Genomic DNA, 13,951 nt, shown 5'->3' with positions numbered 1-13,951 from the left:
TGGACGCGGGGAGCAGCGATGCTCTCCAGGCCCTGATAGCCACGGCCGTCATCCGCGGCGTGCCTGTCTGCGCCAAGGAGCCCCCTCCTCGGAATCAAAGCTCCGGCCTGGTCTTCGGTGTGGACGGGTGGAGGACGGCGGAGGAGCTGCTAGCGGCGGCGGAGTCAACGGTACCGATGGTGTCGGCGTCTCTGTCGGGCAGCACACTCGCTCTCCGTTTTGCGGCGCCGACACCCCCGGCGTTCATCACCATATTCAAGCGCAGGCTCGCGGTCCGCCCCTGCCGTCCCCGGCCGCTCCAGTGTGCCAAGTGCGCCAGCCTGGGGCATGCCACTGAGGTGTGTCGTGCTCCTGCCCGATGCACGCGCTGCGGCGGGCCACACGAGCCTGGTACCTGCGCGAGCAAGCCCCGCTGCATTAACTGCGGAAGGCGGCACGCAGCCAATGACCCAGCGTGCCCGCACTGGCAGCGAGAGCGTCACGTGGCCACTTTAATGGCCACATCCATGGCCCCGATGTCCAGGCGGGTTGTCAGAGCCGTCTTCCAGGCTGAGACAGCGGCCCCAGCCCAGCAACATCAGCAGACGCCGCGCGCTCTTTCTTATGCGCAGGTCGTCAGGGGAACACCCCAGCAGCAGCAGCAGCAGCAGACACAGAAGCAACGGCAGTGCCGGCAGCGACAGCGGCGATCCGGTTGCCCGGCGTCCCGTACAGCGCGGCCCGAGCCTGCGGCCGCTTCTCACGGCCAGCCCCCTGACGCACGGGACGCGGAGATCGCGAGCCTAAAGCTGGCGTTGCGCGCCCTCTGCGCACTTTTTCCGGAGGGCACCGATGGACACCGGGCTTGCTTAGAAGCAGCGGGTGCTCCCGCACAGATAAGCCAGCATGATGGCTAGCCGCCGGACTCCCTCCCGCATACCATCCATCCTGCAGTGGAACGTGCGCTCGCTTGCGGCGCGGTACGCCGAAATGCGAGTTCGCATCGCACAGGATTCGCCGGAAGTTATCGCGCTGCAGGAGACGTACGTACGTTCACATGACGGGGAGCCCCAGATGCGGCTACCTGGCTACATTGGCTACCACTCAGCCATCACGTGCGAGGAACCCACCTGTGCTGCAGTGCCCTGTTGTGTCACATGTCATCGCCCCGGGAAATCAAGATGCGCGGTATACGTGCGGCAGGACGTCCAGCACACCCTCGTCGGCTCGGCGGCGGCGACATCTGACGCCCAGGAGTGCGTGGTGGTGACAGTGCGCGTCGGTGGTGTTGACACGTCGGTGGCCAGTGTTTATGTGTGTCCAGCTGTCGCGTGGAACGCGCTGTGTTTTCGTGCTGTGTCTTCGTGCTGTGCCCCGCGCCAAATCATCTGTGGTGATTTTAACGCCCACCATAGTGCGTGGGGCAGTGCGCGCCACTCCGCGCGGGGAGACGACCTGCACGACGCAGCAATGCAGCTGGGACTCACCCTCTTGAACACCGGCGAGCCCAATTTTCGACGACGCGGAACAACCGGCTCCTGCATCGACGTTGCCTTCGCATTCTGAGGCATCGAGGCGACATGGCGCCGATCACCATCTCTCTGGGGCTCTGATTATTACTCCATCCTAATTGAACCCACTGCGATGGAGGCGCGCCCCAAACGTGCCTACTCCATTACCAACTGGAGTGCGTTCAGGCGGGCGGTCGACGAGGCGGCGGCCACTGGCGCAGATTTCTTTTCAAGTCTAGTCCGAAGCGCTCTCGCAGCCACCCAACGAGCAGAGGTAAGGGCAGGGCAGCCCACACCTGATATGAAGCTGCTCAATCTGCGCGAGAAGAGAGATCGCGCAGAGCGACGGGCGCGACGGACTGACAGAGCCGCCGACTGGACTGTCTACAACCGCTTGGACGCAGCAGCGCGCCGCCACGCCAACAAGCTATACCGCCGGCAGTGGGCTTCACTATGCCAAAGGATGGAGGAAGATGTCAGCTCGCGGAGGCTGTTTGACACCCTGCGGCGCATCACCGAACCACAGGCAAACCGTCAACCGCTGGCCGCCCTCGCAATCTCCAGCGGGCTCAGCTTTGTAGAATTGGCAGAGCGGTTTGCCGATCGGTTCGCGCCGCCCAGCCCCGCAAACGCCGTTAACATGGCTGCTCCTGAGAGCCCCAGAAGCGACGCCAGTCCCTCGCCCGTCGCTCGGAAGGTCCATGTGATGCGCCGTTCACCGCGGCGGAATTGAACAATGCGCTGCAGCGCTGCCGCCGCCGCTCGGCGCCCGGACCGAACGGGGTGACATACCAAATGCTGCGAAACCTGGATGCGCAGCAACGACAAATCCTCCTGCAGCAGATCAACCTGGTGTGGGAACGCGGGGAGCTACCGGAGGATTGGCGAACCGCGGTCGTTTGTCCCATCCGAAAGGCAGGGCGCCCACCTACGGAGCTGAGCGGATACCGGCCAGTGGCATTAACATCGGCGGCAGGTAAGCTCATGGCGCATATGGCGTTAAAGCGTCTGAACGAGTGGGCTGCGGAGGCTGTTTTGTTTGACGAGCGGCAGACGGGTTTCCGTGGGATGCGGTGCACGGCTGATTCTATATCGGACGTTGTTACAGCGCTGGAGCATGCCAGGGCGGCAGGCCAGGTTGCGCTGCTGCTGCTGCTGGACGTCTCGGGCGCTTTTGACAACGTTCACCGCGCACCAATTCTCGCGGTGCTTGAGGGGGCCGGTGTGAGCGGGCGCCTTTTGCGATACGTTCATGGCTTCCTGAGCGGGCGCACCATGCGCGTACGAGTAGGGGGTAAGCTCTCGAAGCCTCGCCCGGTCGACATGGGCGTGCCGCAGGGCTCTGTCCTATCACCATTTCTGTTTAATGTGGCCATGTCGGTGGTGCCGGCCTCCCTCCCCACGAGCGGGCGACACCATGTGTACATGTCCATATATGCAGACGACATAGCTCTGTGGTGCCGGGGACCACCGGGCGAGGCGTTCCGCGTGCGGGGGTGCCTTCAGGGAGCCCTGACCGCAATCGATGCCAGCTTGCGCGGCCTTGGTCTGTCGCTGAGCGCGGACAAATCGGTGGCCATGGCCTGCGTTTCACGCTCGCGCGCGCACCTTGCGCCACTGTCACTGGACGGGACTCCGATTCCTTGGCGTAAATCGGTGCGGTACCTTGGCCTGGACATCGACTGGCGGCTTTCCTTCCGCCCCGCGGCGACCAAGGCCTGTCTGCAGATGAAGAGGATCACCGCCGCCGTTCACAAGCTCACCGCTCGAGGCCAGGGCATTTCCCAGCAAACCGCGCTGCGTCTATACAATGCCGCAGCTTTGGGGGCGGTTCTCTATGCGCTGCCGCTCGTTACGGTGCGCAAGCCGTGCTGGAAGAAGCTCGAGCTTCAGCACCGCAAGTCCCTGCGCGTGTGCCTAGGCCTGCCCAAAAACTCGCAGTGCGCCGCAACGTTGGCCGAGGCAGGAGCGTGGCCCCTTGAGCTCCAAGCAGCACGCAGGGCACTGCATCACATCGACCGGCTTCACCGCGCACCGGACGGCGGCTCGCTGCTGCAGCGTATGCGCTCGCACCCGCGCTCACGAATGGGTGAGGCGCTGCTCGAGTATGAGCAATTGACCCAAGGCCCACCCCCCTACGGCTCCTGCGCGGCCTGGCCTGCTGCCTCGGAGGTACAGCGAGAGATCGTCGGCATTGCGGGAAAGCGGAGCACACCCCTCTGCGCTGTGCAGCAGCTGGCCAGAGCCGTCATACACGAGGAGCTCTAGGACCATCTCCTCGTGTACACCGACGGCTCAGTGGCCCGCGACAGCTGCTCCCTTGCTGCGGCGGCCACCATCCCCGCCCTGCGACTGCACAGCCAGCAACACGCAACCTTCCTGGGCTCCTCCACCACGGCGGAGTTGATGGGGATCCGGCTCGGGCTGGACCTGCTGCTCACCCTCGGCCCTCCGCCGCCCAGGAGTGCTCTGCTGTGCGACTCCCGCGCCGTCCTCAGCCGCCTGCAATCTAACGGCCGCGGTACCCCACTAGTGCGGGAAATTCGCTCGCGCATCGAGCGCCTCGCGCAGAGAGGTTGTGCCGTGCGTGCACAGTGGGTGCCTGGTCACTGCGGCATCGCCGGCAACGAAGAAGCTGACGACCTAGCGACCGCTGCACACCAACTACCTGCCAGCGATCTGCCCCTTGCGCTGGAGGACGTGCGTGCGGCCATTCACGACCATCTCCGAAAGCAGCACCCCGACCCACGCATCGCGGGAGGTGAGCGTATCGACAGTGTCACCGGCTGTCGCGCACTTACACGGTCGCAACGTGCAATGATCCTCCGCGCGCGCATTGGCTGCGTGTGGCCCGGGGAACGACGGGTGCGTCACGGAATCGCGACGAGTGATGTGTGTGACGGATGCGGTGCAGTGGAAACACTAGAACATCTGCTCATTCGCTGCTCCGCGTTCGCCGATGCTCGTCGCGATATGCTCGCGGCCTATAAGGCGCAGGGCATACTACCAGACTCCATCAAGACGCTACTGTGGCCGCAGGGCAGTGCGCGCACTCGTGAGCGAACTTTGGTGAGCCTCTGTGCATTCCTCGAACACACGGGCTTGACGTCCCGTCTGTTCTCCGTCAGGTAGTTACACGCAGTGACCGAACGCTCCGCGAGTTCTACCTTGAACGATTAATTACTGGACGCCCCACTCCGGTTGTAACCTACACAGTGCTGTGCGCGTGTGTGATTTAATTCCTCTAAAATGAACTAATCACGCGCACAACCTGGACACATTACTTCTTGTGTAAATAGTTTGTACATATTACTTCTCCCTCTGTCCTCTATTCCTGTCCCCTCACCTCTTTCATTTCATTTCTCCATTCTGCCTGCTGTCCTTTATTTCCGCTGCCCCAGCTCAGGAGCTTCAGAATCAATGGCAGATTCTGGGGTTAGCAAAAATCTTTTCCTTCCTTTTTACTATTATTTTAATAAAAAACCACTACCACTACCACCAGTGCCTTCCATGGTATGTTTTCCACTTTGCCGACAAAAACGTACCGCTGCGGAGGCTCGGTGCTTAGGGCGCTGGCCTACTGAGCCGGAGTACCTAGGTTCGAACCCGACCGCAGCGGCCCCGTTTCGATGGAGGCGAATGCGAAACGCCATGGGGCCCGTGTGCTGTGCGATTTTGGTGCACTGTAATGATCGCCAGGTGGTCGAAAGTATTCCCGAGCTCTTCACTACGGTACCTCTTTCTATCTTTCAATCCCTCTTTTACCTTTCTCTTACTACGCGGTTCCGGTGTCCACAAGCATATAAGTGAGACAATTACGGCTCCATTTGCTTCCCTCAAAAACCAATTTTGCAGAATTTTCTTATTGTGTAAAAAGTTTGAACATATTACTTCTCCCCCTATCCTCTCTTCCTGCTTCCTCACCTCTTTCATTTAATTTCTCCGTTCTGCCTGCTATGCTTTATTTCTGCTGCCCCAGCTGAGATGCTTCAGTGCCGATGGTGGTGGTGGTGAAAACATTTATTCAGAACGGACAGAAGGTGTTTGGATCAGCCCGTAAGGGACCGATCCTTACAAACACTAGGTGGAGGTCCCTAGTTTGGGACCCCAGTGGCGGTAGCCGCCGCCCGGGCGCGCCCGACTAAGGCTTGTTGGGCCTGTAAGTCGTGGCAGCCGAGCAGGGTCGCCTCCCAGTCCTCCCGGGTTGGGTTGGGGATGGGGGGAATGACCGGGTTGGAGGGGCAGGCCCACACCATGTGATAGGTGTCCGAAGACACCGCGCTACAGTGCGGGCAGTTGCCGCTAAGGGAGGGGTCGAAATGATTTAGGGCTGCAGGGCACAGCAATGTATTGGTGAAGAGGCGGAGAAGGAGCCGCTCATCTGCCTTCTTGAGGCCTTTACATGGGCTAGGGTAAAGGCGATGGCTTGATTTCCGCTGCCCCGGCTCAGATGCTTCAGTTTCGATGGCAGATGCCGGGTCTAGCAAAAATCTTTTTCTTCCTTTTTACTATTATTTTAATAAAAAAACCAATACCACCACCACCTTTTCTTTCACTCTTGACGATAAAGGGCTGCATTTTTAGGTGCTTTTCTCCGAAATTATTTCGCTTCCTTACCGTCGGTTGGTCCTCCTTCCATGCGGCAGTGAGTAAACTGAGCTGCGGATGACGACGATGATGATGATGAAGTTTATTTTCACCAGATAAGGAGGTCCTCTACTCCGCGCGCCGGCACGTAGGCTTGGTTGACGGGTGCCGGGTCCTCCGCGATTAGAAGCAGCCAAAGATGTCTTGACTCCTCGCGGCTACTTCCGCCAGGCGGATGGCCTGTTGCCGTGGTTCCGGGACCTTGATCAGGAGCAGAGCTTCCCAGGTTTCTCTACAATTTATATTTTCTTTAGCTGCGGATTTAAGTTGTGACATCACAAGTCGCGAAAACTAATGGTAGAGGTGCAAAAGTGTGACGATGGCAAACAAGCTTTTCAAAGTATTACTCTTGGCGAATCCATTTGGTGACCACCACGGCTGCGCACTTATCTTTCTTCACAGTTTTAGAGAGTTTCTTACAGCTCAGGTCTGCACTTATGGCGAGACAGTTTCCGCACCTCGGCCTTCTCCATCACCTCCTCATTACACTATAGTAATAGGGAAGAAGTCTAGGCAAATAAAATAACGGTCCCGCCTAATCGATAGGCTGACAATAAACTATGCCGCTTGATTCATATGCAGATTAAATGCAATGAATCAATGCCACAATAGTTTGTAATGCTTAAAAATGTCAGAATAGCGCTAACCAATTTAAATCCGGCTGCAGAAAAAGACTTGCAAAAAAGCTGGAGAGCTCATCTTGATTTCACAACCTCGCGTGTGCAAAAGATGGAATCTCGACCGGATCTGTACTGTCAGGCTACATAAAAATTGTAAAAAATATTTAATTATGAAAACTGAAAAATGTAAAAAAAATTGTAAAATAAATAAGCTACAAAATCAAATATTATCAGCCATTAGCAAGCAACTGAACCTCAACGAAAGAGGAGTTTTGTCCACATTCGAATATACGCAAACTCCTTGGAGTGAGCAAGAATTTCCGCAAAATATGTAACGCAAATGGAGCTTTATTTGGGTGTCAATTAATACGTATTGCGAATAATAAAATAGTCAATTTTTCGCAGCAAAACAGATCCAACAATCAATCCAAATAAATTTAGATATGCACTTTCAATGCTGTAAAATTGTATGCAAAACATAGAACTGAACTCTGACAGCGCGGTCGCAAATCAATGAAGAAATTATTACAAATTAGCAAGTAGAATACAAAATCTTTACGTAATCTTGAAACAGTCCATGATGAAATATTTGCTAGAATGAGGCTCGGATATTCACCACGGTGATGGAAAAATTTTCCCGTAGTGTGAGCTGTCTGCGGAAGTTGAACACTAGGCGGTCGAAATTATATCCGAGCCCTCCGCTGCTCCGTCTTCGCCCCCACCAGTTCCGTCTCTTCCAATAACGTTTCTACCATCACCCAATCTACATTAAACAGTCGGCAGTAATAAAAACTATTTGCACACAATCGACATGAAAAACTAATTGCGAGGTGAAAAAACTACAAGCACGAACGCTAGTGCGCCGACAAGCGGTTGCACAGGCCCTGAAATATACAGAATGAATACCCAGGGGCAGTAGATATGAAAAAAAATCAACAATGGTGCGAAACCCAATAAGAACAATTACACCAAATCACATATACTGGATACGCAGACGCTTGAACCGAGGCATGTTGTTACAAGTAGGCTTCAGCATGGAAGGAGCCTGTGATGTAAAATCTCGTACACAGTAAGATTGCGGAAGTGTGGTATGTGTTTCTGCTCGAACAAAGTCTGTGCGTCCCGGGTCAGGTACTGGGCGTAGCGACTCATAAAGACAGCCGAGTCTCTGGTGTTCTTCTGGAGCGGCACTATACGTGTGTACAAATGCCAGCCCCTCCAGTCCAGTTCACAGTCACGGAAGTGGCTCACCTCTTCCGGGTACTGCGCCAATGCGTCGATGCTTTCAGCATGCTCATCGCGCTGGCCCAGGCTGTCGTATATGACCATCTCGGGCGTCCGGAAATCCACCACGGCGAGCACCCAGTGAGAGGTGTCTTGAGAGTGCATGGGCACCAGTAGATATCTTGCCGTAAGAGAAGAGGTCGGCGCCGTGCGTCCAGCGTTTTCTGTCGCCAGGTCCACAGCGATACAGTTTGGTGAAGACAAATGTGCTGAACGCGTATACGCGCGGACCGTCTCGCCTCTCCGAGCGTTCCGCGATCATGGCCAGGTAAAAGTTCACGATATTGTCATAAAGCCACATTGCCTTCTCTTAGCATGGCTATGTCACATCGAGTGACAGCCATAGAGAAGGCTTCGACCAGAACCTGCTCCGGTGGGTCCCGCTTCAACACCAGACACTTCTTCCTGCATGGCAGAAGTGAGTCGGCTACAACGTTTGATGGCTCCCTCGATGTCGACTACGGCGGTTATCGCCTCCATTTTGTCACTGCAGGTTTCCACAGGGGCGCTGAAGAGACTGGATCACTCTTCAAACAATCCGTCTTGAATGCCAGTTTGAAGCGTCCCTCTGCAACTGCCGTGAGACCCAGAGCAGTAAACGAACGTCACCGTGCTAGCGTCTGCTGCTCGCTCTTCACGGTAAGCGTTCGTCTTACCTCAGAGGTGCAGACGGGCTGTGGCTTTCCGAACACCTCGCTTATGGTCGAACAGTGGCCAACGGAGGAACGCGTGCAAGACGACTCCAAGAAGGCACAACCGTCCTTAGACGCGCAAGGCGAGTGAAGCTAGTCTTGCGCACATCTCATGACTCCTCAACAAACTCTTCTGATATCACCAAATACGACAATGCCAGCGTTTCTACAGATCACTGCTCCGGGTGTGTTCCGGCTTTACTCTACGACATCACTTCGTCCCGCTTGTCAAAAAAATATTGATAAGGATGACCTCAGGTAATCCAAGGTAATACAAAGCGGAGGATGTCGGCGTTCATTGTGTTGATTGTCGTTGGCGTTGACAATATTCTAGACGGCGATGGCTTTAAGGAAAGGAGCCGTGCACAACTGGCTCCCTGGACATGAGGACGCCTCATTGGCGCTTTGATAACATGTGGCGGTGGTGAGAGAGATGTGTGACCTGAATATATTAGCAATGACAGCGTTGAGGCTGACATACTGCACTTCAGCAATAGCTAGGCCACAGCGTTCATTTATTTGATGATGAATCTCTTGCGATCAATCATTAACCGCATGCCACCTCCAAGGGGGGCAGGGAGGGTGCGATGCCTATCCAGTGTGTCGAACGCAATCAAGGCAGGCTTTTGCAGTTGGTGGCTCAGTGGTTAGGGCGCTCGGCCACTGCTCCGGAGTTGCTGGGTTTGAACGCGACTTGGGCGGCTGCGTTTTTATGAAGACAAAACGCTCAGGCTCTTGCGTTCTTTTCGATGTCAGCGCACATTAATGGTCCCCAGGTGGTCGAATTTATTCTGGAGCCCTCCACTACGGCACTTCTTTCTTCCTTTCTTCTTTCACTCCCACCTTTTTCCCTTCCCTTGCGGCGCGCTTAATAATAATAATAATAGTTGCTTTTTGGGGAAAGGAAATGTCTCAGTATCTGTCTCATTTATCGTTGGACACCTGAACCGCGCCGTAAGGTAAGGGATAAAGGAGGGTGTGAAAGAAGAAAGGGAGAGGTGCCGTTGTGGAGGGCTCCGGAATAATTTCGACCACCTGGGGATCTTTAACGTGCGCTGACATCGCACAGCACACGGGCGCCTTAGCGTTTTTCCTCCATAAAAATACAGCAGCCGCGGTCGGGTTTGAACCCGAGCGTGGTTCAGGTGTCCAACGATAAATGAAACAGATACTGCGCCATTTCCTTTCCGAAAAAAAAAACAATTATTATTGTTATTTTCATTGACCCACGGAGCCGGTTGTGCGCCTTTTCTTTCGTCAAAATGAACAGTCATTGCAAAGTTTTCAACACCTAAGAACTGTATGGGCGCCGTCGGCTCCTGTTTTGTTTGGTTTTTAGAAAAAGAAATATGACACAGTAACCGTCCCACATATCTCGGTGGACACCCGAACCACGTCATAAAGGAAGGGATTAAGGACATAGAGAAAGAATAAAGAGAAAACTGAAAATTGAAAGTTGGATTTTGAGGAAAGGCGCAAAGCGGTGCAGCGGCGGAACACCTGTGGGTCGGTGCTACTAGTGGCGCATGTGAATAGCGACTGTAGAGCGAGAGAGAAATATCCACGGCGAGGCGCGCGTTGTGACGTGATGTGCCGCCTCGTAGTACCACCGCGGCGAATTGGTAGGTTCGCGGCCAGTAAAGCGTTCGCTTTAATATCACAATGTCACGGCGGCCGCGTTTCGATGGAGGCGAAACGCATAGGCGCCGGTGAGCCGTGCGATCTCAGTGCAGGTTAAAGATCCCCAGGCGGTCGAAGGTATTTTGGAACCCTCCATTACGCCGCCTCTTTCTCCCTTTCTTCTCTAATTCTCTTCTTTATCCCTTCAGTTTCGGCGCGGATGCGTTGCCGTTCCATATGCGAGACAGAAACTCCGCCATTTCCTTTCCTCCAGAACAAATTTAATTTAATTCTGCCATCTCAGCGCATGGATCCTCTTCACGTCCCTGCATTTCGCATATTGAACTCCCTCGCCGCACATCCGCCCCGCCACATGGAGCTCATATGGGTGCCTGCTCACTTCGGGAATCCCGGAAACGAGGCTGCCAAAGTTTTAGCCCGAGGTTCTCTCAACCGGGCACCGGCGGCCTCCGATCTGGGGTTCTCACGGTAGCGCATGCATTCGTTCAGTGAGCTGACGCAGGCCTGCAAAGCCGAGCGTCAACTGTGCCACCACCCCATCCCTCCCTCGACAATTATCATAAAACAGTTTGGAGGCGGCTCCAAGCACGCACCGTACCTTCCCATTATATATGCTTGCGCCATCACCAAGTTCACACAAACCCCTCCTGTACCCTCTGCCACCACCCCAAAGCCAGTCTCGATCATATCCCTTTCCTCTGCCCGGCGAATCCTCCCCCGCGGGGCCTAGAGCACCTTACCACTGGGGAGGCTTTAGGGACCCTACTGGGCTCCGAGGACCCGGCCAAGCAAGCCATCGCCAGTTTCGTGAGCATTGAGCTGCATTGGAACACAGCTGAGGCAGTTATCTAGCTGTCTGGTTAACTAATACCAGATAAGTAACTTTTAGGTAATAGTTTTCGGCTCCTTGTTGTGCTCAGAGGTTTGAAGCCTACCGTAAGCAAAATTCATATCAGTTTTTACATTTCACGAAAAAGCCCTTCTCGTCGCCGCTGCAACGACAACCATGCTGAAAGAAAGAGTGCTACCTGCGCCTGTTGTAAAAAGAACCACCCGCCTCGAGAACAAAAATATGGGTAGCTTAGGGGCGTATGTACAGGCGTAACTATCAGACCTTGAAGAGAAGAAGGGTGTTTAGAAAGAAAGAGCCACTGAGAAAAAAACTTGGGTTTCAGGAGCAGGAGGGGAAAGCTTTATTGTTTTCTGCAGTTCTGGGCCGTCTTTAAAGACGTTCTCTTTTTCGTTGCATCCCGTGTAAATCCCTCATCCCAGCTCATAGTCAGCACGACGAAAGCCGAGCGAGCATCTGCACGTAACAAGCGATGCACAACTCTCAATGAAAAGTATTCCTGGTCCAGACTGGTTGTAACACCAAGATTAAAATAACAAACGTAATCAACGTGAGAATGCGAGTGCGCATTTCAGGGGGCGCGAAGTAAATCGATCTTGTACGGCGCTAACTAACGCAAATTTCAATTTCGGCTGTCATGAACGGCATAAGCGATATTTCTCGCCGCGCATCTACCTTGCATCAAGAAAAAGCCAGCACACAGCAAGCGAGGAGCGGCCTATCATCACAGGTTTCACACCGATTGCCTTTTGCGCGCATTAGAAGCAACATAATGCGGACGGTTTGCGGGCGGCGCGGCGGTGGAGGCAATTCTACCACCGGACGGCGCCGTGGGACGGCACTCGGAATTGTACATGCAGTGCATTGCAAATAACTAAGATATTTTCAAATGAAGCTTTACTCCGCTGACCACCACGTTACTTCGTTCGTAGAACGCAGGGGCCGTTGGTTTCCGTAACCGAGAACTGTGGCAAGCTGTGTGACAACGGCGGACCGTGGTTAGACTGCCATTATAAAACAGATATAAAACAGTGCTGGAAATGGCTGTTGCGCGGCGTGGATGTGAACTAACTGTAAAAGGGAAAAAGTTTACAAGCGGTCAGAAAATGAAATGACCAAAAGAGAAATATTAAAGGAAATACGTAATCTGTGTAGGCAGATTAAAGGTATGGTGCATACCGCAAGTTTCTCTCACAGAACAACCAAACTGGAGGAAACAAGCGGCACCGGGAGAACATTGCGCTGATCCTTCGTTCACCAAAGCATGGGATGGAACTTAGCAAGCGAACAAAGCCGGACGACCGGTCGACTTCCGCGGATGGCGTCACTTCCGCCAGTTCTTCCTTTTTGGCGAGCACCCCTCCCCCCCCCCCCCCGTTCCCCCATCCGCCCAGGTCTTCTGGAAGCCACGTGGCATTTCACCAGCCATTTTGGCGCATTGCACAGACTGAATAGAGAACAAAATTTAATTGCATGATTTATAAGGTCCTTCCTTCCCAATCAGCTTCCCTGAAGAGAACTAGAGAAGAGGACAGAAAAAATAGAGGGAAAGTGAATACCTCCAACGCATGGTGCAAGCCTTTCAAAACGTTTGTAAAAGTCGACAAATGATTCATAGAAAATTACTTTTTGTGAAAGGAAATGGCGCAGTATCTGTCTCACGTTTCGGCTGTCACCTGGACCACGCCTAATGGGAAGGGACAAGTAGGGACTAAGAGAAGAAATGAAGAAAGAGGTGTCGTAGTGGAGGACCCCAGAATAATTTCGACCGCATAGGGATATTTATCGCGCACAGATATCGCACAGCAAAAGCGCGCCTTTAAGTTTCGCCTCCATCAAAACGCGGCCGCCGCGGTCGGATTCCAACCGGGGTACTCCGGTACAGTACCCGAGTGCCCTCACCATTCAGCCACCGCGGCTGGTGCTGCTGAGTATCGGTCGGCTATTAATGCGAGAATTTTTCTTGTCCTTAGGAAGCAAAAAGATTAACGCATGCCACTGAGCAAGCGAGAAACGCGCACATGCTGACGTTCTGCGGCCGCCCTCAGTGCACTCTTGCAGGCGCTTCATTGATTAGACAAGTTGTCGGACTAGTTGGTGGCGATCCATTCTTTTGTTGACAGCGCTTAAAAAACACGCACAGTGGACACAGAAGACGACTGTGACGTCGTCTTCTATGTCTTCTGCCCGTGTTGTTTAAGCGCTGTCAACAAAAGAAAGGCGATTCGGGCTCCCAGTACCAGGTGGCCATACGGTCTATGGTCATATTGAGCGCAACGGAGTGCATACTTCGCCGCACACTGTTCTTGCTCATTCATGTTCAATGCGGCACTATACAACAAGCTATGCGTTTTGCTTCTGAAAGAGTACACAACCAAAGCGCGCGAAGAAAGCGTGCGCTTACGGTGGCTGCTTTACGCAGCATAAGACGCCTGCGCCTGTGAGAGCCTTTTATGATTAGTTGCTGATTGCTGTATCTCAGTGCCTTCGAGGGTATGCTTTCCACTATGCCGACAAAAACCTACCGCCGCGGTGGCTCAGTGGTTAAGGCGCTCTTCTACTGAGCCGGTGTGCCCGGGTTCGAACCAGACCGCAGCGGCCGCGTTTCGTAAGGAAGCTGAGGCGAACGCGACGGCGCCCTTCGCCCTGGTTCGTACCAGACCGCAGCGGCCGCGTTTCGTATGGAGGCTGAGGCGAACGCGAAGGCGCCCTTGGGCTGTGCGATGT

At 54.4% G+C, this 13,951-nt stretch overlaps 1 protein-coding gene across 1 annotated transcript; it reads right to left on the bottom strand.

Moving 5' to 3' along the window:
- Positions 1-7,786: 7,786 nt before the first annotated feature.
- Positions 7,787-8,146, bottom strand: LOC144108467 (sentrin-specific protease 1-like). The gene has a single exon (XM_077641693.1). It carries the CDS (start codon positions 8,144-8,146, stop codon positions 7,787-7,789), a length of 360 nt encoding a protein of 119 aa, XP_077497819.1.
- Between the last annotated feature and the right edge of the window lie 5,805 nt (positions 8,147-13,951).

The sequence above is a fragment of the Amblyomma americanum genome, chromosome 10 (genome assembly GCF_052857255.1).
Source record: "Amblyomma americanum isolate KBUSLIRL-KWMA chromosome 10, ASM5285725v1, whole genome shotgun sequence".
Lineage (NCBI taxonomy): Eukaryota > Metazoa > Arthropoda > Arachnida > Ixodida > Ixodidae > Amblyomma > Amblyomma americanum.
Note: the sequence above shows the minus strand (reverse complement) of the source record. Positions and strands in the feature narration are given on the sequence as shown.